General features: G+C 42.5%; 2 protein-coding genes across 4 annotated transcripts in view; one reads left to right on the forward strand and one right to left on the reverse strand.

Annotated features, from left to right (window-relative positions):
• DYDC1 (DPY30 domain containing 1) overlaps positions 1 to 4,866 on the reverse strand; it is an 18,660-nt gene extending 13,794 nt beyond the window's left edge. The window contains exons 1-3 of the mRNA XM_011975718.1: positions 4,745 to 4,866; positions 3,093 to 3,248; positions 2,541 to 2,642 (exon numbers count right to left, since the gene is read on the reverse strand). Coding sequence (XP_011831108.1) covers positions 2,541 to 2,642; positions 3,093 to 3,239 — 249 coding nt within the window. The 5' untranslated portion in view covers positions 3,240 to 3,248; positions 4,745 to 4,866. The remainder of the gene's footprint in view (positions 1 to 2,540; positions 2,643 to 3,092; positions 3,249 to 4,744) is intronic.
• Positions 1 to 17,919, forward strand: part of DYDC2 (DPY30 domain containing 2) — a 22,683-nt gene extending 4,764 nt beyond the window's left edge. Inside the window, exons 1-4 of one of the 3 annotated variants that reach the window (XM_011975705.1) lie at positions 6,899 to 7,039; positions 12,274 to 12,429; positions 12,786 to 12,908; positions 16,534 to 17,919. In XM_011975705.1, the coding sequence (XP_011831095.1) occupies positions 12,283 to 12,429; positions 12,786 to 12,908; positions 16,534 to 16,797 (534 nt within the window). In that variant the 5' untranslated portion in view covers positions 6,899 to 7,039; positions 12,274 to 12,282 and the 3' untranslated portion in view covers positions 16,798 to 17,919. Of the gene's footprint in view, positions 1 to 6,898; positions 7,040 to 8,326; positions 8,478 to 12,273; positions 12,430 to 12,785; positions 12,909 to 16,533 lie in introns of those variants that run through there. The other 2 variants (XM_011975696.1, XM_011975688.1) reach the window with 2 other exon arrangements.
• Positions 17,920 to 25,873: the final 7,954 nt, after the last annotated feature.

Here is a 25,873-nt window from a genome sequence, read left to right on the forward strand (position 1 = left end):
GAGGCAGGAGAATGGCGTGAACCCAGGAGGCGGAGCTTGCAGTGAGCTGAGATCCGGCCACTGCACTCCAGCCTGGGTGACAGAGTGAGACTCCGTCTTAAAAAAAAAAAATGTCTATTATCTGACAGTGTATTCTAAAATAATAATTTTTTGCAAGTAAAGACATAATAAAGTGATTAATATCTCATTTGCAAAAGGCTTTTAAAGGTAATTCTTGGTATTCCTATATTATCCCCACTAAGAAAAAAGTGATGGGGTAGGTAGCTGAAATGCAGAAACAGTTTCAATCAGCTTTCAGACACTGATAGAGGAAGTTAAATAACTCCAATCTCTCAGCAATAATGCAAAGTGTACTTGTTAAATAACAATCAGATTGATCAAAATAACCAGTTTCTTGACATTTTCAAGAAACTTCCAAAACCTAATCTTTCTTCACACATGAGCAAAACCACTCAAAGCCATTCAAAACAAATAAAAAACAAAAATGCTCTCACTTCAAAATTAAGTTCTTACATAGAAAATGGCAATAAAAATACTTCCCTGTTCACAAAAAACTAGGCTTGCTGGAGAGTGCCTAAAATGTCAAGGAATTTCAAGTCAGCAGTACTGACTATGAGGACAACTGCTTTTGCAACCAGCAAGGAAATAACCAGAGTTCCCAACCTCCAGCTCACATGACTCAGAAGGTATCCAGAGGCCTCTCTGTTTTTCTTCATCTCAACCACACTCTCTCTTAAGCCTTTCTCTGTTGATTGATCTCTCCTATCTATTTCTGCACACCAATCCACTCCGTTAACTGGCCATAACATCTCCTGCATAATATTATTTTATCTTCCACCCTAATACAATACTTAGGATTCAGTACACAGTAGATTAGTTCATACTGGTCAACATAATATGGCTAGAGAAACTTTTTATTGCTAGCATTGCCAAATTATACACAAGTAAGATAAAGTAGGTGAGCCAAAGAGAGTTAAGTATCTTCCACTTATGATGTAATTGCCTTGGGGAAGGAGAACCACTGGGAATTCTCTGATTTTTGATAGAAAGGGACAGATACCAGCTATAGAAGCTGTAAGAGGAAAGATGGCTCCTAATCCACAGTCGTGGCTGCTGCTGGAAGCACCTGGCCTGTTTGGATGACAGTTTGACACCCAATTCAACACTTTTTAACCTCCCCTCAAGAATAAGCCAATGACTGAAAATGAAGACTCAGAAGTAGTAGAGTTTTCAACAGCCCTATCCTTCTAAGGGGCCTGCAGTTTTCTACCTCAATATCAGGGATAGGAAGTCAGTCAGAGAAGCTATTTGCCAGGTCTATATTCTTCTTTTTATCTGCATACCCAAATAATAGACTTCTTTCCCCATTTTAAATATGTAAACTTGAGTCAAGACTCTGGAGTTAAGTATTATCTGGTAGAACTATAGAAGTGGCTTAAATTTAGCTTAGAAGCTCTCTATAAATTAAATCAGTCCAGAAGCCACTCTGGAACTTTCCTCTCTCCAGCTTGTACTCCATGACTCATCCCTTCAACAATTCCCTTACCAATATCTTCAGCTCCCTAATCATGCTACCCCAATCCTGCTTCAGTTAAAAGGTCCGCCTGCTCCACTTCTTCCTCAGACATCTGGGCCCAAGTGAAGAGAATCACATAATCACATAACCAAACCAAATGGCACAATTGATCTCCAACTGCTACCAAGTAATGCTAAATTATATCCCTCAACTCTTCTCTTCCATCCTCCAAAGCTGCCATTTCTAACCTTCACCACTCTGCCCATACCTCCTACCTTACACCCTTGTTCTTAGCAGATGATCATGGTGCCTACTTCATAAAGAAGATAGAAACTGTTGCACACAGAAGGTGCTTCCACCAACACCATTCTCTCCTCTTTCCGTCGATTATAATCAAAGAAGTGCCTTCTGCCTGCCTAACCTATGATCTGGGCCCATTTCCTCCCATCTCCATGGCAAGCTGACCCTACGAATCATCCACTTTATTTCCTGATGTCATCCACTCACTCCTCCACTACTGTGCTCTTAAACACAAAAGCATCTCTCCTTGCTCTCAAAATCTTGAAAGCACTGCCTACATTTTCCATCTCCCCTGCCTAACTCCACCCACCCCCACCACTCCATCCACACTATTCCCACCAAATTACGGTGGCCTCTGATGAACACTTTTCCATTCAGCAATAGATATGGTTGACCACTCAGATCTCACCAAAACACTCGTTCCCTCTGCCTTCTGTGACAGCACACTCTCTGCATTTTCCTCTTACCTGGAGGTATGGCATCTTTTGTATCAGCAACAGCAGTGTAGAAAGGAATGTGTATGTATGTATACAAGAATGCAGTCAGGAAAACTCATGGCTGCTGCTTCTCCAGCAAAGAAGACACACACATCCATAAAGATGAAGATATTAGGAAGCCATATCTAAGTAACTGGAGATGAGAAGTTTATCAACATTTGGGCTGTGCCACGCTGAGGTTGGCATCGTTAATTCCAGTCCCCTCTGAACTATCCTACTTGCCTCACCTGCTGAAGTAAGAGCTCCTCTGCTTTGCGTCTCTCCATCGTTTCCTGCTCCATCAGAGCTAATTCTCTTTCATGCTCCAGCTCGGCCATTTCCTTTTGTCTCTAGCATTGTTTAAAAACAACAGCACATGACTTCTTAGAGAGAAAGCAATTTGTAAAAGCAATCTTGAAAGCATTTAATAGAGACAATTAGGGAAAGGGTTAAGCAAATTATAGCCCATCCCTTTAGAAACAATATAATAATTTGGGAAGATATTTTATCTGAATAATGAGCACAATATTAAAGTTATACATTGTGTATGATCACAAATGCATAAACAAATCTATAAATCTATAGAAAAAATACTTCCCATGAAAGGAATTACCTAAAAATCTAAATAGAAGTCTTCTTTGGGTACTGTTTTCTCCTTCCTACTTTCCATGTTGTTCAAGTTTTTGTATAATAAACATTATTTTTATAACAGAAAAATAATAATATTAAAGTTTTTAAAAAGCAGGCAAGTTCGACCAATTTTTTTTCTTCTAATTTTCTAGAAGGAGATTCCTACTTACCAGTTGTTCCATGGTCACATTTTCCTTAAACTTGTAAATCCACAATGCTAAATATTCTATTGGATCCGCTGGGCGAACTCTTGCCACTTCTGCAAGACCTTGAGTTAAACATGCCCCAAGGTGCTTTTGAAGATATATTGACTCCATTTCTAACTCCTAAATAAAAACTCCTAAAAAGTAAGTGTTTTTGCATTACTGCAGGATATCGTCAATAAAGTCACTATAAGACTAAAGTGCAGTGGGTTGAACAAAGCCTTACATACACCCTGCCCTCAGCCATGTACACGTCCTGTTGGGGGTATCACAAGCAAGCTGGCCCCAGGAAACTTCTAATAGTTTCCAAAAGGACTCCACAGAAGTCACTACAACTAACGTGGTTTCAAAAGTCCTGAAGGACCTCAAGTCCAAGAGTCAGAAAAGAGATATTATCATTATTGATTTCAAGTTTACTTGATGCCAAGTAATGTGGGTCTCATTTAATTCTCACAACATACCTGAAAAATAGGTATCATGATCCCATTGGGAACATGAGCAAGCCCAGGCACAGAGCGCGTAAGTGTATAGTTCAGGATCACACAGCTGGCAGATGAAGGAGGCAGGGTTTGTACCCACCTCTTGATTCAGGATAACACAGCTGGCAGATGAAGGAGACAGAGTTTGTACCCACCTCCTGATTCCAAAACCCTAACCCTAAAGACTACACTAAAATGTCCCTCCTAAGCCATGAGAGCCATTTTTACAAAGCATCACAATAGTCCACCTTTTGAAAAAAAAAAATCCATAAATTTCCAAGGCCAAAGAATGAAAACTCAGCCTCCAAATAATAACATATGAAGCTCCTCACAATCTGGCCCCAATTTTCTTTTCAGGTTCACCTCCAGACATCTCTCTTGGCCCCAGCACACCCTGGGCTCTAACTCCATGGACATCCTGCCATTCCGATGACCACCCCTTGCACATTTCCATCTCCATGACTCTTGTACATGATGATCCCTCACTCTCCTCTCTCTCTCTCAAAAGATCTCCTCCCCTGCAAGGTAGAGAATCATTTCTTATTCCCTGAGCTTTCCCAGGCAACCCAAAGAAGTTCCTCTTGCTCCAAGCAGCTTACATAGCATTTACCACACTATCATAGAGAATTACACTATCCCTGTGTGTGTGTGTCTGTCTTCCCACTAGAAGACAAACTCCTCTAGCTGCTTGAAGAGTGTTTTAATCACAGGGCTGACACAGTTGTCTCTCCATGGTGGCAAGGGAATGAATTTCTCCACTCTCCCAGTTATGTCCTACTCCTTCCAGTTATGAAGATAAACAGGAATAATCATAGACCAGATTGTTTTTAAAACAGAAAAGGAAAAACACAGCAACCAATCTCTTTCAGGTGCTTTGGAAAAATTGATCACCCTCAGATTACCCTTAATATTTTAAGAAATCCAGACTCTCCTGATAATCTGATGAAATGTAATCAATTGTTCAACAAATGTATAATGAATATTTGCTGGGTGCAATGGCTCACACCTGTAATCCTAGCACTTTGGGAGGCTGAGGTGGGTGGATCACCTGAGGTCAGGAGTTCAAGACCAGCCTGGTCATAGTGGTGAAATGCTGTCTCTACTAAAAATACAAAATTATCCAGGTATGGTGGCACATGCCTGTAATCCCAGCTACTAGGAAGGCTGAGGCAGGAGAATCACTTGAACCCAGGAGGCAGAGGTTGCAGTGAGCTGAGATTGTGCCATTGCACTCCAGCCTGGGCAACAAGAGTGAAACTTCGGCTCAAACAAACAAACAAACAAACAAATACCTGTTATATAGGTCAGGCACCATGATAGGTACTGGGAATACAAAACTATTGTGGCTTAAATGTCTGTGTCCCCAAAAATCCATATGTTGAAATCCTAACTCCCAATGTGATAGTATTAGGAGCCTTTGGGAAGTGATTAGATCATTAGTGTGGCGCCCTCACGCATGGGATTAATGCCCTTATAAAAAGAGACGGGAGAGCTAGCTCTCACTCTCTGCCATCTGAGAATAAAACTAGAAGACAGCCACCTGCACACCAGGCAGAGGGTCCTCACCAGACACCAGAAATGCCAATGCCTTGATTTTGGACTTTCCAGCCTCCAGAATGATGAGAAATAAATGTGTACTGTTTTTAAGCCACCCAGTGTTGGTAATTTGCTACAGCAGTCCAGACTAAAACAAAAACAGTCTCTGCCTTCATGGAGCTTACAGATGAGAAGGGAAGATAAATATTTAAATCAATAAATATGAAATTGAAGTTAAAATAAGTACTATGAGACCAGAGGAGAGGAGGAGCTGATCAAGTCAGGAAAGTTAAAAAAAAAAAAAAAATAGTAAAATTAACATGACAAAGAAGAGAAGGAAGAGCCTTCTAGGTATAAGGAAAGGCCCTGATATAGGAATGAGCATGGCAATTATAGGGGATAGAATGCCACTGTGTCTAAACCTGTCCCTGGACAAATGCACCTAGCATTTTGCATAAAAGTTCAGAGACACTGACATCTGGGGGTCCGTCCATAACCCCCAATTTTTATTCTATGGAAAAATTCAGTGTCTCTGAAATTTTATGCATAACCATGCGCATATGCCATATGACAGTGCTGGGAAGACAAAATGGTGTAACTCCTATGGAGGAGAATTTGACAACATCTAGAAAATCACATATGCATTCACCCTTTGACTCATCAATCTTGCTTCTTGGATCCTATCTCAAAGATATAGTTGCAAAAATATGAAATGGCATATGCACACAGGTATTTGCAGCATTATTTACAATAGTCAAACTGAAGCACCATCTAAATGTTCATCAAATTGGGGATTAATAAAAGCAACACAATGGATTATTATGCAGATGCACAAGAGAATGAAGAAACTAAAGAGTGATCTCTAAGACACAAAATAAAGAAAACAAGGTGCTGAAATTGTATATGGTCCGTCATCTTTTGCATTAGCAACAGCAGTGGGGAAAGGAATATGTGTATATATAAACATAGTCATAAAAACTCTAAAAACTGAAAACAAACTGGCACTAATGAACCTAATTCCAAATCAGGTTGATATTGGTGTCTTAACCACACAGAGAAAAGAATTATTACAAATGACTTTGGAACACAGTATCTTCACTGTATTTCTTCAGTAGGATGTATCTGAAAGACCAAAACGCTATAAAGACATGTCAAAGTCATCTGAAGTAAAAAAAAAAAAAAAGGGAACAGACTCCTATTACTGCTCCAGAAAGATAAAATGTGGGAAGGTAGGAAGGGGGCCATTATCCCCAAAGAGAAAACTTCTGGCCTACCAGTGGGGCCAAGTCAGGGGAGGCTCTGTCTCGGATTTCTGGGCATATCAGTGGGACCCAGGCAAGGCCTGCCAACTCCCTTAGCATATTCCTGTCCGTGAAACGAGGATAATACCCATCTCTCCTGTGGTAACCAATGTTATTTTTCATATACACCAATAGGCATCTTGGCTCAACATAAGAAAGCCGTTTCCCACAGAAACAGCTGCCTACAGCCTGAAGAAGGTGCCACAGAGATGGAAGGAGGTTCCTTACCCACACCTGGGAGACAGCCAGCCGACTGGGCAGGGGCACCCGGGCAGGGGTGCCAGACTTCTCAACTAAAAACCCAGCTCGCCCAGGTGACTCTGAATTTCAGATAAACAACGAATAACTGCATGATACTATATTTGTACTGAAAAGTAACTCGTTTTTCTGAAATTCAGTTACCTGCGCATGCAGTACAGTATTGCATCTGGCAACCTCCCGGGGCGCTCGATGTGGTTTTCCCACCCGGGAGTCTGGAAGAGTCTCCCGCAGCCCGCAGGAGACAGAGACGCAGCGCTCCCCGCTCAGGACGAGCAGGAGAAGGAGAGCCGGCTGCTCTCGGGAGCCCCAGGCGCGAAGCGGCCTCCTTCCGCCTCAGGTGAGTCCTGCTCGACGCCCAAGGCCCAACGGTCGGAACCGCCTTTGCCCGCCGGACCCAGCGAAGCTAGAGGAACTAATCTCAAAAACAGTTCCGGCCTTCCCTGTGCGCACACTCGACACACGCGCCCGCTAGCCACCCGGGAGCCGCGTCCCGTTGCCAGGCAACGAGAGCGCGCGCCTCTGGAGCGCGTGTAGGTGAGCAGAGGGCGCGCAGTGGGCGGTGGAGGGGGAACGCGCAGCAGAAAGGGGGGGCCGTGGGGGGTCGCGCTGCAGGGAGGAGGGGGCGTGCAGGAGCAGTAGCGCACCGCTGAGTAGAGGGGCCGCGGCCGAATGGAGGGGGCGTGCAGGGATAGGAGCGCGCGGCAGAGTAGAGGGGGCGCGGCAGAGTGGAGCGGACACGGTAGAGAGGAGGAGGCGTGCAGGAGCGGGGTGTGCGACATAGAGAAGGGGTCGTGCAGTAGGGGGCGCGCGCAAGGGGAGAGGGCCAGAGAGGAGCGGGCGTTCAGGGGGCGGGCGTGCGGCAGAGAGGAGGTGGTGTGCAGGAGGGAGAGCGCGCACGAGGTGGCAACGGGCAGAGAGGAGAGGGAATGCGAGAAGGGGAGCGCGGCAGAGAGAAGTGGGCGCGCTCCAAGGGGCGGGGGCCGGGGAGGAGGGGGCGCGTAGGAGCGGGGCGCCAAGCAGAGAGGAGCGGGCACGCTGGAGCGGGGTGTGCGCACGAAGGGTCGAGGAAAGGCATATGTGGCGGCGCGCAGGTGGGTGAGCTGAGGAGACTTGCTGCACAGAAACCTGGAGGAGTGGGGGGACCGAAAAGAGCAAGGGACCCTGGCTGGCAGGCAGGCACGCTCTGGGAGAGATGAGGGGGTGGCGCGCTTTGAGGAGGAACCTGGAAGGGCAGCCAATCGGAGAAGGGCGGAAGACCTAGAGTCGTTGGAAGACCGTCACTGCAAGCTGCTAATAGCCTGGCAGTTTCACAACTCCGCACCTTTGCTCTTGCTGGTGACCTCTGCTTGGTTCCTTTCAGAACCAACTCGGGTGCCTTACCTCCAGGAAGCCGTCCGGTCTCCACCAGGCCCAAGCCCTTGCAGTCCTCCTCGGCCTAGTCGTCTGTGCATGTACTAGCCTTTCCCGTATTCTCTTTCAGCTTATGGGCGGGCAGTGCCGGGCAAGAGAGGCCTTAGTAGATGTTAGTTGAGATAGTAAGTGCCAGAGTGGGCAGGGAAAAATCAAAGGGAAGCATGAGCACAGGCGTCAGAGCTCTCAATGAATAAATCAAGAAATATTTACTGAGCTCCTAGTGTGCCAGGCATGGGCGGTATACAGCAAACAAAGACAACCCCTATTCTTATTTTGCCTATTGAGTGCAAGGCCAGGAACAATGTAAGCAGACCGTCAGGCGAGTTCTGGGAAACACCGAAAAATAGCCTCTCCCCCAATTGGTGAGTGTACCCTAAATTGGTCTGAGTGGGCCTTAAAAGGCATCTCCTTGGCCAGGCGCGGTGGCTCACGCCTGTAATCCTAGCACTTTGGGAGGCCGAGGTGGGTGGATCACCTGAGGTCAGGAATTGGAGAGCAGCCTGGCCAACATGGAGAAACCCCGTCTCTACTAAAAATACAAAAATTAGCCGGGCGTAATCCCAGCTCCTCGGGAGGCTGAGACAGCGGAATCGCTTGAACCAAGGAGGCAGAGATTGCAGAGAGTCGAGATTGCGCCTCTGCACTCCAGCCTGGGTGACAGAGCGAGGCTCTGTCTCAAAAATAAAAAATAAAAGGCATCCCCTTGACTTCTTCCCCTCCAGGCCTCACGCTGTGACTCTATGCTGGCTCTACTGTCTTTGTACCACATGTCAGTGACTGTTGCGGAAACACATTTCATTCAGATCATTGTTGAAAATGGGCAATTTAGAGTAGGTGGAGGTATGCCAATATGGCTTGCCACATGTAAGGAGTGTGGCAGCCACCCAATGACCAGAGAATGCAGAATTGGTGATTCTGCCTTCTGGGAAGGACAGTTCTACAGTGATCCAGGCAAAGTAGATTGGTAACTACAAGTTGCTTGGAGATTTTATTAACATACAGGTTCTGAATCTGTGGGGTGGGGTAGGACCTGAGATTCTGCGTCTCGACAAGTCCCCAGGTGATGAAATGCTGCTGGTCATCTGTCATCAAACCAGCTTTGAGTAAGAAGGGTGTAGAAGGTTGTTTATCCAAATGCATTGGTTCAAGTGGGCCACACAGATTGGCAGGAGACACCGATTGGCAGGAGACACCACCCACCTCTGTCCCTACCCTATCACTACCCCACTAAAATTTTTTTTTTTTAATTCCCTTGCAGGTCTTGGGGTCAGAAGTTCAAAATGAATTTAGTAGAGCTAAAAGCAAAGTGTCAGCAGCACAGGTTCCTCAAGAGGCTCTGGGGAGTATCCATTTTCTTGCCTTTTCCAGCTTCTAGAGGATACCCTTGGCTCAAGGACCTGGATCACATTGCTTTTTCTCCCTCGGCTCTGGCATCACCTTCCCTGTCTGACCGTACTGTGTCCCTCTTACAGTGACATCTGTGATTACATTTTTCCTACTCAGATAATCCAGGATAATCTCCCTATCTCAAGATCCTTAATTTAATCACAGTTACAAAGTCCCTTTTGCCATTTAAGGTGACATATTCATAGGTTCCAGGTATTCAGACATGGACACATTTGGGAGCCATTATTCAGCCCTAGAACAAGGACATTCTCTTACTCATACTTCCAGTATTCAAAATCAAGAAATTTAACTTGGATAAATTATATCACATAATCTACATTTCACATTCAATTCATCCAATTTTCCCAACGATGTCCTTTATAGAACTCTTTTTTCTTCTCTCTTCTTGGTTTAGACAGGGTCTCACTCTGTCACCCAGGTTGGAGTGCAGTGGTGAGATCTCAACTCATTGCAGCCACAACCTCCTGGGCTCAAGTGATCCTCCCACCGTAAGACCCCGTGCACCTCCCCACCCCCTGCCGCCAAGTAGCTGGGACTACAGGTGTGTGCCATCCCACCTGGCTAATTTTTGTATTTTTTGTGGAATACAAAAGCATGGGCAACATGGTTTTGCCATGTTGCCCAGGCTGGTCTCAAACCCCTGAGCTCAAGTGATCCTCCTGCCTCAGCCTCCCAAAGTGCTGGGTTTACAGGCATGCACCACCATGCCCAGCTGAATTATTTTTTCCTGCCCAGGCCCAATCTAGGATCATGTGTTACATGTAGTTATTATAGCTGTTCAGTCTCCTTTGATCTATAACAATTACTCTTTTTTTTTTCATAACCTCAACATTTTTAAGAGTACAGAGTAGTTGCTTTGGATTTATTTGCTGTTTCTTCAATTACATTCAAATACTGCATTTTAGACAGGAATCCATGGAAATGTTTTATGTACCATAAGAAGTACATCCCATCAGGAGGCACTTGATGTCACTTTGTTCCTTTATTGGTGATATTTACTGTGATTACTTGGTTAAGGTTTTGTTGGCCAGGTTTTGCCACTGTAAAATTTCTGTATTTCCTTTGGAATTAATACTTAATTTGTGAGAAGAAACTTTGAGACTATGCATATATCTTATTCCTTGTCAAATGTTCACCCAGGTTTAGCACTCATTGACTCATTGATGATTCTGCTTTGATTCAGTTATATGGTGGTGAGGAAATGGCAGTTTTTTAAAACTCCATTATTTTCCCCACATTTATTAGTTGGCATTCTACTTTAACAAGAACTTTGCCTTCTCCCTTCTTAATCTATGTATATATTCTCATACGGACTCATGGAGTCTTATTTTATTCTGTAATTTATAATCCATTACAGTCACTATTTATTTTAATGGTCAAACTGCCCCAGATTTGACTAGCAGGAGCCCCTTCAAGCTGGCTTCTCTGTCCCCACCCGTTGTATTTTTTAGAATTTTCTTACTTTCTGGCAAAACCAAATGTTCCAGGCCCATTAGACTTGTCCTGCCCCAGCCTTGGAATCAGCCATTTCTCCAAGGGGCCCTGATTCCTCTTAAGTGACGAAGGCTATTTACAAGCAAGGTTTATATGCTCAGTGTGCTCATGAAGTGTTTTGGTTTCAAGGCCCTTGTAGTGGAGAGAGCTAGGAAATATTTTTTTCTCTATCTATAAGATAGATATGCATAAGATAGATATGGATATCTGTCTATCTGTTTTTCCTTCCTTAAGCTAGAAAATGGGGAGTAGGGGGGAAAATTGAAAAATGCCTCCAGAAAATGTTAAGGCTAGATCTAAGCTTTTATTATTCACCAGGCTCTTTTGGAATTCAAATGTGTCAACTTCAAGAATGTGGAATCCGTCAGGAGGAGGCCAGGTCCTAGGTCATTTCATGGCACAATCCTCCACTGAATAGTGTAATAAGCAGTTACTCTGTGCCTGGCTAAGTGCCTGGTGTGTGTTTATTATCACCTCTAATCTAATTATTGTGAGCTACATACTTTTGTTACTTTTATTTTACAGATGAGAAAACTGAGGCTGAGAGAGACTGAGTGACTTGCTAAAGATCACACAGCTAATAAGTGGCAGAATCAGGACTGGAACTTGGTCTGTCTTATTCCAGAATGTGCATTCCTACTGCTACAATTCCCTGCTGCTCCTAAGTTTGGGCTACATTGCCTCCAGCTCTTGAAATATGATGAATAGTAAATCCTTAAGTAATACAGAATGGAGTATTATATCAGGTGCTGGCAGAGCTCCTGACAAGCAGTAGCTGTAGCACCAACATTTTCCCTCTCTCTTCTCCCCAGTGCATTTCCGTGGTCCCTTGTGAAATAAATGAGCCTATCTTATCTATGTCATAGATGACTGTAGCCTCCTACCTCACAATAGCACAGCCTGCTGGGTGCTCAGAGCCCCTCCCCAGGACCTCCTGCCTGCTCCTTTATTTTCTCTCTACTCAAGAGCAAAAATGTGTGGGTAAGGGGAGGCCTTAGCCACCCTTACCACCAAAGTACCAACCTCCTCGCAAGCCTGGTAAACCCTAGGACCCACACTGTCTGACCTAGTGCAGCTGGAGAACTTTAGAAAAAGTCCATTTGAATATAAGAGCAAGTAAGTGTTCATTGGTTCTTTTGGGAAGGGTGTGATCCAGAAACATCTCATATTTATCCTGAAAGAAATCTGAATTGGTTAGAATGTGTCTATTTTTAATATCAGACTAAGTTAATAAAATAACGCGACTTTGTTTTCCAGGCTGCCAGGATGGAAACTAACTACCTAAAGAGGTGCTTTGGAAATTGCCTGGCCCAGGCACTGGCAGAGGTGGCGAAGGTTCGGCCCAGTGACCCAATAGAATACCTGGCTCACTGGCTTTATCATTATGAGAAAACAGCGAAAGCAAAAGAAAAGGTGTGTATGGGCACTGCGAGTTAGGGAGGGCCCAGCTTTCCTAGAGTAATTTGAAAGCCAAGACACAAGGCAGGATTCTGGAGCTGGCCTGGGGAATTTCTTGGTTTATTTGACTTGCTCTTAGATCTAGATATCCCTGAAGCATGGGGATCCTGGGGGCTGAGAGGAGTGGGGCTTCAACTCAGAGGAGCTGTGGAGTTGAAGGGTTTGTAACTACTAGCAGGCTAAAGCTAGTTACAGGAGGAAACTCAACAGGCCCAAAAGGCCCACAGCCCAGATCAGTCTCCAGTAAGGGGGCCCCATTTATAAGGCTTCCCTGGGTGCTGACCTGATTCGACTCTGTCACCTCACCCCAGAATAGGGAAGAGAAGATCCAGCTGCAGGAGGAATATGACAGTAGCCTCAAGGAAATGGAAATGACAGAAATGCTGAAACAGGAAGAGTATCAGATTCAACAGAACTGTCAAAAGTGTCACAAGGTAGGGAGAAGGACTCAGCTTTGGGTGGCCGCACACGTCCCAACATGGAATCCAGGAAAGCCACAAGTCAGCCCAGTCCCCACCCAAGGCACATTAAGGATCCCTTTAGCCTGATTTTCACTCTGTATTCACATATTTGCATATAAACCAATGTTATTGACAATCTTTGTTAATGAAAAAAGGAGATGTTAAAAGACAGATATGTCTTAGATTTCAGGAAATACTCTGGTGTTACTGGTTTTTAAAAAATCTGATTTTTTTTTTTTTTTTTTGAGATGGAGTCTCGCTTTGTTGCCCAGGCTGGAGCATGGTGGCGCGATCTCGGCTCACTACAGCCTCTGCCTCCTGGGTTCAAGCGATTCTCCTGCCTTAGCCTCCCGATTATCTGGGACTACAGGCACATGCCACCACGCTCAGGTAATTTTTTTTTTTTTTTTTTTTTTTTTTAGTAGAGACAGGGTTTCACTGTGTTAATCAGGATGATCTCAATCTCCTGACCTCGTGATCCACCCACCTCAGCCTCCCAAAGTGCTGGGATTACAGGTGTGAGCCACTGCGCCTAGCCAAAAAATCTGATTTTTTTAAAAAACTGATTCTTTAAAAATCTATTCAGTTGGAACAAATATTTTTTCATATAAGATCCTCTGAGCCCTTTTCAAGTAGTAGTCAATATTTTTCAGAAACCAAATATGGTTGTTACCAGTGCATATCTCAGATATTTAACTTAGTATTTAGTATTTGGTTTATTATATTCTATTTGCTTTTATGTGAAACTTCAGATGCCTCCTCTATGATGCTATAATATTAGGTGTAAGTTATTAAGCTGGAATAGCTGAAGACAACTCTGCATTTGTCAGTCTAAAAGGATATCTTTTACCTCCCACAGTTTTTTTCACAATCTCCTGAAGAACACCTTATGCCATTCTATGCTTTCTATAAAGCGATAGATACCTAGATAGAGAGTCATCTCAATTGCAATGTTGGGTTTGATATCTGACATCTTTTTAACTATCACTATACTCTGTGCATTAAAGTCTTTAATGCAGTCCATTACAATTCACTAGCATTTGCTAGCTTCCAAGCCAATTTGAAGACATGAAAATATTAAGCTTATTTACATTTATACTAATATACTCAACGTCCTTATAAAGAATATATTTGCTTCTTTAAGCCTAGATATCTTGTAAATAAATTAAATCGAAAGATAATTTCATTCTATTGTTTGACAATAGTCTAAAGGAACTCTCCCTCAGGAAGGATTCCTTCTTTAAGCAATTGTTTGGAGATGGGAGAAGTGAGGATCATTCAGCAGAATTTGTCATCACCTTGTTGCCCACCTCTAATCCATTTATCTAACACCGTGTTTTACTGTTAATAGAAATATAAATATATAAGGCAATAAGAAATATATAAAGAAGACTCCCAAAACTCCACCCTAGTTTTATGGTAGCTTTATTAAGGAAAATTTCTCAGCTCACATCAATATTTTGAATTGTCTTTTTGTGTTTCACTGAGGAGGTTTTGCATCCTGTAGCAATATTCCTTAACAAGATTTAGGTAAGTAAATGGTATGTCATTCTTTTGCCAAGTGTGTGATGTAGACAGTTGTAAGGGAAGATGGGAAACGAAAACTAGCACAAAGTCTAGACTGTGTGCAAGTTCTCAGTTTTAGGAAAGAGTTCATGTGTAGGTTGTGATTATGGAAATTGATTCCCTATGTTAGAAGGAAATAAAGAGAACCCAAGAGTGATCTAAAATGAAGCCAAATTTATAGTTTACCTGGCAAGAGAGAGCCACAACATTAAGATGTGAGTTACTCTCCAAGCAAACTTTGACAAGGCTAAATAAAGGACAAAGAGGCAGAGGTGTGTCAAAAAGACAAGATTCCAAGTTCTGGTTTCTGATTGATTCAAGGTGGATTACAAACTCTTCCTTGCTATTGGTCACCTTCACATTTTGTGTGACTAGTGCTGGGAAAACCAATTTCAAACTGGCCCAGGATGGGTTGCATAAAATTTCAGCAGGGCTGCTAGTTTACCTGATGAACCGATATGCATATACTCAAAGCTTTGCAGTTTTTTCCTTAATCTCTTTAAAAACAAAACAAAACATCGTGACTTGGATACAGGTTAGCAAGTCTTTGAGTACCCCAGATTGAATACTGCTTATCTAGTGGATGTATCAAAAGACGAATAGAAACAGAATGCTCTGTATGGTAGGGTTCATATCCAATCATCCCAACCAAAAAGTATTCATAGAGGAGGTAGAATTTGAGTCAGGCAGAGGTTATCCTTGGTATTAATATCTCTTCATTAAGTAGATGCAGCTTTAAGTAAACGATAATTTTGTTTCTGAGTCAGAAGAAAACTCCTATTGTTGATGAAGATCTAAACTATACAAAGGTTTTAGAAATACATGTTGATAGAATCAATATATATTTGCTGCATAGACCCAATAGTTTGAAGTTTAGAAGGGTCTCAGAGACCATGTGGACAAGGATGAGCCCCATAGGGCTCATTGTAGAATGGACCTGTACGACTTCCAGGCAAACACTGGAGTGGAGGGGGTCAGTAGAGCCTAAGCTCCGAGGATTCCTACCTCAGCCAGGGACATGGATGTTAGACTGCTCAATATTGTCTCATAGGTCACTGAAGCTCTGTTTGTTTTTTTCCCGTGTGGTTCAGTTTGCATAATTTCTACTGATCTACCTTCATGTTTACTGACCATTTCTTCTGCAATGCCCTATATCCTATCTGGAGATTATGTGAATTTTTTCACTTCAGATATTGTACTTTTCAGTTCTAGAATTTCTATTTAGTTTTTTAAATATAATTTCCATTTTCTCTGCTGATACATCTTAACTTTCACATTATGTCCATTTTCCACCTTGGATTTTTAAAAATATTTGTAATAGCTGTTCTTGTCTGTTAATTCCATCATCTGTGTCATTTTGGGACCTTTTTCTTTCTTTCTTTTTTTTTTTTTGAGATGGAGTCTTACTCTGTCACCCAGACTGCAGTGCAGTGGCGAGATCTCAGCTCACTGCAACCTCCGCCTTCTGGGTTCAAGTGATTCTCCTGCCTCAGCCTCCTGAGTAGCTGGGATTACAGGCACCCACCACTACACCCAGCTAATTTTTGGTATTTTTAGTAGAGAAGGGTTTCACCATGTTGGCCAGGCTGGTCTCGAACTCCTGACCTCATGATCTGCCCACCTCAGCCTCCCAAAGTGCTGGGATTACAGGCGTGAGCCACCATGCCCAGCCCATTTTGGGGCCTTTTTCTATTTAATACTTTTCCTCTAGATTATGGTTCACATTTTCGTACTTTTTTACATGTCTAATAATTATTACTTGTGTTCCGGACATTGTAGAGGACATTTTATAGGGAGTCTAGATTGTGTTGTTTTCCATTAAAAGATATTGGGTTTTGTTCTGGCAGGGAGTTAAATTATTGGTGAATCAACTTCATTCCTATAGATTTGGTTTTATGCTTTGTTAAAGCAGGGCTTTTTCAGTTTGTTTCTTAGTCTCTGGCATGAAAATAGCAATACCGTGTTTTTGCCATACATCTTGTGTGCTTTAGTCTCTAATAATAACTTCTCTGCTGTTTTGTTTTCTATTTAGGAACTGAATTCTGAAACTGTTTCCACGAAGAAGACCATATTCATGCAGGAGGACACAAACCCCCTTGAGAAGGAGGCCTTGAAGCAGGAATTCCTGCCAGGTACTTCCAGTATGATTCCAGGAATGCCTCAACAGGTTCCTCCTTCAGAGTCTGCTGGCCAGATTGACTGGAACTTCAAAATGCCAAAAGAAATAAATTACAAGGAGGCTTTTCAGCATGAAGTTGCTCATGAAATGCCTCCTGGCTCCAAATCTCCTTCTTAGGTTACCAGAAGGTAGATGCTTCTGATTTACTTCTCTCAAAGCTGGAAGCCAAGTAAATGCCAGCTAGAACCAAGATTTAAGGGGCTGTAAAAGGAGAGTTCAGGGACTCTCCAGCCTACTCCTGTTCTGAAAAACCTTTAATCATGTGAATATTTGAACTAGTTATAGGATAAAATAAACTCAGAATACGGATTTTAAATAAGTAAACAAATGGCTGTGACTTTTTCCTCTTGTTTTATCAATGTTTTGGAGACTACACGGTGAAAATACATCTGTTGGGGTGATCGGACCCAACACCAGGCCATGGGGGCTACGAAGTCTGGCGGAGTCGAAGGAATGAGAAAAGACAAGTTAAGAAAGAAAGTGGGACCAGGGGGCCAACGCTAGTATGGAGGCTGCAAAGGCCCCAAGCTCTGGGAGCCCACGCTATTTATTGGTGATCAAACAAAGAAACAGGTGGTGAGGATGTGGGGGGTTGAAAGGAAGTGGTGTATCAAGTGAACAAGCTACAGCTGTGATGGTTTAGCATTTTCTTTGAAATATATGGCTACTTGAGATAATGAGAGTGCTAGAAGCAAGGAGCCAGCAAGTCTAGACACATTCCAAAGGCCCCAAGGAGTTTTACCCTGGACCCCGGACATGTTCCAAGCCCTGCCTCAGCTCCTCGCTCAACACTCAGCTTTCCTCCCAACATACATCCATCTCGTGTGTTCATGTCTTAACTTTTGCTTCACTTCACAGTCAGGCCTCTCAGAGTATTATTTACACATATCCTGTAGTCTGCCTTTGTCACTGATAGCAGATATTTTTCTTCAACATATATTACCAGTTTTTTAATACTTTTTTTCAATTTTTGTAATTGTGGTAAAATACATGTAAGACGTACCATCTTAACCATTTTTAAGTGTGCAGATCGGTGGTGTTAAGTAGATTCATATTCTTGTGCAACCATCACCACCATCCAGCTCCAAAACTCATCTTGCAAAACTGAAACTCTACACCCATTAAATAATAACTGACCATTTCTCCCTCTCCGCAGCCCCTGGCAACCACCATTCTACTTTGTCTCTGTGATTTAGATTACTCTGTAAGTATGTTGTACAAATAGACTCATACAATATTTGTCTTTTTTGTGACTGGCTTATTTCATTTAGCATAATGTCCTCAAGGTTCATTCATGTTGTAGCATGTGTCAGAATTTCCTTCCTTTTTAAGGTGGAATAATATTCTGTTGTATGTTTATACCACATTTTGCATATCCATTTATTTCATTGTCCATCAGTGGGCATTCATCCATCAATGGATACGTTCACATTTTAGTGATTGTGAATAATGCTGCTGTGAACATGACTCTACATATACCTCTTCAAGACCCTGCTTTCAGGTCTTTTGAGTATATGCCCAGAAGTAGAATTGCTGGATCATATGATAATTCTGTTTTTAATTTTTTGGGAAGCCACCATTCCATTTTCCACAGCAGCTGTACCATTTTATATTCCCACCAACAGTGCACAGGGTCCCAATTTCTCCACATCCTTACCAACACTTGTTATTTTGTTATTGTTGTTCTTTTGATTGTAACCATCCTAATAGATGTGAGGTGGTATCTCATTGTAGTTTTGATTTGCATTTCCCTTATAATGAGTGATGTTGAGTCTGTACTTATTGGCCATTTGTATATCATTTTTGGAAAAATGTCTATTCAAGTCCTTTGCCCATTTTTTTATTTTTATTTATTTATTAATTTTTTTGCTGTTGAGTTTTAGGAGTTCTACATATATTCTAGATGTTAATCCCTTATCAAATATATAATTTGCAAATATTTTATCCCATGCTGTGAACAAATGAAATGTTGACTTTTCACTGTGTTGATAATAATGACAGGTATTTTGAACCAGCTTAAATGGCAGTAAACTTTAAAGGTTTGAAAAAAATGTTTTTAATTACTTTCTATCTACATTCATTCAAATGTCATCTATATGCTAAGGACTTTAGATTTATATCCTTAATCAAAATTCCCTGAACTTGACTGCTTGACGTCTCTACTTGGATGACCAATGGACACCTCGAACTTAACTCGTCTCAGTGGACTTTCCCTGATAGTTTCTCTGAAGCAGTTTCTCTCCATCCTTCCACTTGCTCAGGCCAAAACTCTTGGTGTCCCCTTTGACTCCACCTTTTTTGTCACCCTACATCTGGTTTGTTGGCTTTCCATTTAAATAAAGTCAGAATTCTCAACAACTTGAATGCCCAAACCACACTCATCTTTCTCTAGGTGGTCACAGTAGCCTGTTAACTAGACCCATTCTTTTTTATTTTTTTTTGAGACGGAGTCGCGCTCTGTCGCCCAGGCTGGAGTGCAGTGGCACCTTGGCTCACTGCAAGCTCCGTCTCCTGGGTTCATGCTGTTCTCCTGCCTCAGTGTCCTGAGTAGCTGGGACTACAGGTGGCCGCCACCACGCCTGGCTAATTTTTTGTATTTTTAGTAGAGATGGGTTTTTACCATGTTAGCCAGGATGGTCTTGATCTGACTTCATGATCCGCCTGCCTCGGCCTCCCAAAGTGCTGGGATTACAGGCGTGAGCCACCACGCCCAGCAACTAGACCCATTCTTGATCTTCTCTAGTCTGTCCTCAATACTAGTTACAGAACACACATAGCAGTAGTCAATTTTCTAAAATAATAAAAATATTAATACTAAATACTTTTGTAATGTATTAGTATAACCTATGAAAAGTACCTGGGGGAGTAAACACCAGATTGTTAATAGTGTTGTTTCCAACAAAAGTAACTATCAACAGAGTAAACGGACAACGTACAGAATGGGGAGAAAATTTTTGCAAACTATGCATCTGACAAAGGTCTAATCTCCAGTGTCTATAAGGAACTTAAACAAATTTACAAGAAAAAAACTCAAACAACCCCATTAAAAAGTGGACAAAGGATGTTAACAGACACTTCTCAAAAGAAGCTATACATGCGGCCAACAATCATGAAAAAAGCTTGTCACTGATCATTAGAGAAATGCAAATATAAACCACAGTGAGATACCATCTCACACTAGTCAAAATGGCTATTATTAAATAGTCAAAAAATAACATGCTGGTGAAACTATGGAGAAAAAGGAACACTTATACACTGTTGATGAGATTTTAAATTAGTTCAACCATTGTGGAAGACAATGTGGCAATTCCTCAAAGACCTAAAGACAGAAATTAAACTATTCTACCCAGCAATCCCATTGCTGGGTATATATCAAAAGGAATATAAATTTTTCTGCCATAAAGACGCATGCATATGTTCAATGCAGCACTATTACAATAGCAAGGTCATGAGATGAACCTAAATACCCATCAATGATAGACTGGATAAAGAAAATGCGGTACATATACACATGGAATACTATGCAGCCATAAAAAATAATGAGATCATGTCCTTTACAGGGACATGGATGGAGCTGGAGGCCATTATCCTTAGCAGACTGATGCAGGAACGGAAAACCAAATACCACATATTCTCATTTACATGTTTTCACTTATAAGTGAGAGCTAAATGATGAGAACACATGGACACATGGTGGAGAACAACACACACAGGGGCCTTTTGGAGAGTGGAGGGTGGGAGGGGGGAGAGGATCAGGAAAAATAATTAATTGATACTAGGCTTAATACATGGGTGATGAAATAATCCGTATGGTAAATCCCATGACACATGTTTACCTATGTAACAAACCTGCACATCCTGCACATGTACCCCTGAGCTTAAAAGTTTAAAAAAAAAAAAAAAGTGATGTCTCAGTAGCAGGAATTATGGAAGACAATGACTTTCAGTTATATATTTTTCTGATAATTCAATCTTTCCAATGAGTATGAGTTACTTCTGTAAGAAAAACAGAACACATACCTTCAGTAAAGACTGAATTTTAGAATGTTCCCACTTAGAGACATCAAAAGGTTGAGTCTTGTGGCTGCCTCAATGTCTTTCAACTAAAGGCCAGAAGCCGAGTATTTATGTTCCTTAGTTTCTTAGTCAGTACCTCCTATGGTTCTCTTTTTTGAAATGGAGTCTCACTCTGTCACCCAGGCTGGAGTACTGTGGCACGATCTCAGCTCACTGCAACCTCCACCTCCCAGGTTCAAGTGATTCTCCTGTCTCAGCCTTCCGAGTAGCTGGGATTACAGGTGTGCACAACCACGCCCAGCTAATTTTTGTATTTTTAGTAGAGATGGCTTCACCATGTTGGCCAGGCTGGTCTTGAACTGCTGACCTCAGGGAATCCGCCTGCCTCAGCTTCCCAAAGTGCTGGGATTACAGGTGTGAGTCACTGCGCCCGGCCCTTCCTTCAGTTCTATTGGACATACTCTCTCATTTTTGTTAGCAACCATTTTTTAAGCATTTGTGTGTCCTGAGAAGGACAGCTGCATAATTTGTAGGGCCCAATGCAGTATGGAAATACAGAACCTATAAAGAATTTCAAGATGGTAAAAACAGAGCTCTACTGAGGGATAGTGTTCCCAAGGGACTGAAAATTGCAAAGAAAAATGGCCCAGTTCCCCTATCCCCTCAGGGAAATGCGTAGAGGTCACTGGCAATGTTTGTGCTGCCCCTTTCTGAAGGACACATTCTTTCTAAAGGGAGATGAATGCCTTCATTCAGGATATAGCCTTTCTCCCCTCTCTTGGTAAGGTGCCATTATGAGTCTCAGCTCTGGTCAAGCTTACCCTGCTCTCCCAGGTAAACTGAAGGGACACTGTCTTATTTTCCTCACTTCCTAATTCCTGTGGTTGGCAAGTCTCTTCACCAATCCTGTCTACCTTTCAGGGCAGCTATGATGGGCAGGAGAAGTAAGAGACCCAATGCTGAGCATGTGGGAGACTCTCAGTGGCCACACACGAGCCCTGTGCAGGGAGAGATGATGACCTAAAAGAAGGCAGGTGACACACCACAGGGAACGTTTCAGAGGGGGAGGAGGGCATGTGCAGAGGCATAGAGGCAGGAGCAAGTCCCACTGCGGGGTAAGCAGGATGTGTGTGGAGAAACTGCCCTGGAGGTGCTGGGTGCAGGGGGAGAGCTGAATCTGAGAGGTGCTAGAGACACAGAATCCACAGTGAGGGGAGGGAGAAGTCTAGAATGGCTCCCAGCTTTCACTTGTTTAGGGGCAAAGTGAAGAACCAAGTAAATTTAGCCCCCAAATAACGGCTGCTTTTAAAGTGAGTTTAACATCAAGGCCATTCTCAAAGAGGTAGGGTCTTGGTTGGAATGCATCTTCCCCCAAAGGGCACATGTTCATCAGACGTTTCACACTTTTCTAAAGGGATTATGAAAATTCTCCTTCTTACCACTCAAGTTGATTCCTCTGCATATGTTTTAGAAAAGAGACACACATTAGCCAGGCATGGTGGCTCATCCCTGTAATCCCAGCACTTTGGGAGGCCAAGCTGGACAGGTCACCCAAGGTCAAGAGTTCAAGACCAGCCTGGCCAACATGGTGAAACCCCGTCTCTGCCAAAAATACAAAAATTAGCCACGCGTGGTGGCAGACACCTGTAGTCCCAGCTACACGGGAGACTGAGACAGGAGAATCTCTTGAACCACGGAGGTTATGCCACTGCACTCCAGACGGAGCAACAGAGTAAGACTCTGTCTCAAAAAAAAAAAAAAAAAAAAGAAAGAAAGAAAAAAGAAAGAAACACATTATTAAAGAGTATTCTCTTAAGCCAGGAGGTGGCTCACGCCTGTAATCCCAGCACTCTGAGAGGCCAAGGCGAGAGGATCACTTGAGGCCAGGAGTTCAAGACCAGCCTTGGCAACATAGTGAAACACTGTCTCTATTAAAAATTTAAAAATTAGCTGGACATGGTGACATGCACCTGTGGTCCCAGTTATAGGAGGCTGAAGAGGGAGGATGGCTTGAGCCCAGGAGGTAGAAGCTGCAGTGAGCCATGATTGCATCACTGCTCCACTCTGGGCAACAGAGGAAGACCCTGTCTCTCAAAAGAAAAAAAGAAAAAGTTTATGTTAGTTTTCAATAATGGTAGCTGACATATATGGCTGTTTAATGTGTACCAAGCACTGTGCTAAGTGCTTAATTGCATTATCTCATTTAATTCTCACAGCACCCCATGAATTGGACACTTTTATAATCTCCATGTTATGGATGAGGAAACAGTTAAGGCTCAGAGAGATTAATGGCTGGGCCAAGGGCAGACACCAGGAGGTGGCACTGACATCTCCCTGTTAGGGGCCCACACACTTGGCTGCTGGGCTGTCCTGATTAATACAATCTAACAAAGAAAGTCTTTGTTGCCTGTTCAGGGACATTTTGCTGCAAGCTGATTACAGTCTTTTTCTTACCTCTTAGATGATATGAAATATTCACAGAGCTTTCAAATAACCGTTGTTATCCAGAAGCATTTAAGCTTACTCATGCATATTTTATTTGCCTTGATTACCAGCCAGAATTAACAATTTTCTAAGCATTTACGGCCCCAAACAAGATATTTCAAAAATTCGTATTAGATACTTTAGACACATTGTTATAGCAATATAAGTGATAAAATTTATAAAGTTCTTTCCAGTGACAGAATACTATCTCCCAGCGAAAACATTCTTTTGACCAATTAGTACTGAGTGTTATCATTCTTATATTTTTGTGCAGATTACAAGTCTATTTTCAAATGATGGAATAATATCCTATGGGAAAAATAAATACCCCTTTCTACCTTTAGAAAAGGAGTTAAAAAGAACAACTTTATGGGAACAAATATAAAAGCTATGGTATTACAAACATATTTTCAGAATGTAAGAGAGAATGAAATAGCTTAAATCAACTAAAAATGTGTCTATAAGAAGATGCTTGTCAGCAAAGAAAAACTGATGATGATTTTTTCCTGGAAGGATTAAAATTTGTGATTTGTATGAAGACAGCTGGATGCTCAGCTGACAGTTTTTCAAGGGTGGCTTACTGCTGAGGCATACTGCATGTCACATTGGCAAAGGTAAGGCTTTCTGGGTCTTTCTGCTTTCGTGTTTGAGTTCCGTTTGTCAAGAAGAAACTAACTCAATGTCTTTCAACAAAAGGCAAGTCCAAATGTCACAGAGGGAAGAGAGCTCCAGTAAGGTCCCCAGAAAGCAGAACTTTGGGAGCTGTGGTCAGAAGTCGGGCTGGCACTGCATAGATTTCTTGGGTCTGCTGTCCTCTAGACTCACGGTCAAAAGATACTGATTCCAAAGTATCATTAGAAAGGAAAACATTTCTCAGTTACCACTGTCAAAAAAGAATTTCCAGAAATGAAATGACAGGATGCAGAGGTAGCATTGTCTAAAAAAGGCTCACTTGTAGATAAGTTTATCCGAAGTGAAATGAAACAATCAAAAATACCAGCGGAAATATAGTTCACAGGCAAAGGTTGTTGAGTTAAAACAAAAAAAAAAAAAATTGTTCCACAAGAGGCACCAGAAAAGAAAGAGTTCACCTATAATGCCAGGAAGGGATAAATTGATGAGGAATCATTGCCATCCATGATGCAACCCATGACTATTATCAGCCAGACTGCAATCAACAACAAGTCACCATTAGGGACATATTCCAAGGCCTCAATGGGCCAGGATGAAACACTTTCAGATCATATGTCTGAAGAAACTAACTACATGGATGCAAATAGCTGAAGAGAGACTTTGCAAAAGTTATCTCCAGGAGACATAAATTCCATAGGTGAGCCTGGCCAAGATAAAAACCTCATAATGATTGCTATCTTAGTCCAATCAGAGCACTATAACAGAATACCTTAGACTGGGTAATCTTTAAACAAATTTATTTCTCACAGTTCTGGAGACTGAGAGGCCTAAGATCAAGGTGCTAGCAGATTCAGTGTCTGATGAAGGCCTTCCTCACAGATGCCCTCACAGGTGCCTTCAGTGTGTTCTCACATGGTGAAAGGGGCAAACAGTCTCCCTCAAACCTCTTTAATAGGGGCACTAATCCCATTCATGAGGGCAGAGGCCTCCTAATCCCCTCCCAAAGACCCCACCTCTTAATACTATTGCATTGGGGATTTAGTTTCAACATATGAATTTTTAGGGGACCATAGCAATGGCCAATAGAAATTAAGTTCTTTGGCCAGTCATGGTGGCTCACACCTGTAATCCAGCACTTTGGGAGGCTGAGGCGGGTGGATCACTTGAGGTCAAGAGACCAACCTGGCCGACACGGTGAAACCCTGTCTGTACAAAAAAATGCAAAAATTAGCCGGGCGTCATAGCATGCCCCTGTAGTTCCAGCTACTTGGGAGGCTGAGGCAGAGAATCGCTTGAACCCGTGAGGTGGAGGTTGCAGTGAAGTGAGATTGCGCCACTGCACTCCAGCCTGGGCGACAGAGCAAGACCCTGTCTCAAAAAAAAAAAAAAGAAAAGAAATTAAGGGTTTTTTTTGTTTGTTTGTTTGTTTTTAATTTGGCAAGTTGCTTCTTACTAGAGAATATAAATCAATTTCATAAGAAATGTTAGCTAGGGAAAAATTCCTCTATGTTAATGAGTGTCACAATCAGTGCATAAAATCAGTGTTTATAAAATCCCTCAAAAATAAATTGTTGGCAGGGCATGGTGGCTCATGCCTGTAATCCTGGCACTTTGGGAAGCCAAGATGGGCAGATTGCCTGAGCTCAGAAGACCAGCCTGAGCAACAAGGTGAAACTCCGTCTCTACTAAAATACAAAAAATTAGCTGGGCATGGTAGTGCACACCTGTAATCCCAGCTACTCAGGAAGCTGCGGCACAAGAATCGCTTGAACCCAGGAGGCGGAGGTTGCCATGAGCCAAGATCGCACCCAACAGAGCCAGACTCTGTCTCCAAATATAAATAAAGAAATTGCTGAAGAACGATTCCATGAATAAAATTGGCCACAAAATAATTAGCCCAGGAGGGTCTCTTGGAAGTCTGAGATCCTTGGATAAAGGTATTAAAGACAAGGCTCTTCAAAAAGAAATGCTTTTTAAAATATAGCTCATTTTTATTTTATTTTATTTATTTATTTTGAGATGGAGTCTCGCTCTGTTGCCCAGGCTGGAGTGCAGTGGC

Source organism: Mandrillus leucophaeus, unplaced genomic scaffold (genome assembly GCF_000951045.1).
Source record: "Mandrillus leucophaeus isolate KB7577 unplaced genomic scaffold, Mleu.le_1.0 Scaffold1010, whole genome shotgun sequence".
In the NCBI taxonomy this organism is placed as follows: Eukaryota; Metazoa; Chordata; class Mammalia; order Primates; family Cercopithecidae; genus Mandrillus; species Mandrillus leucophaeus.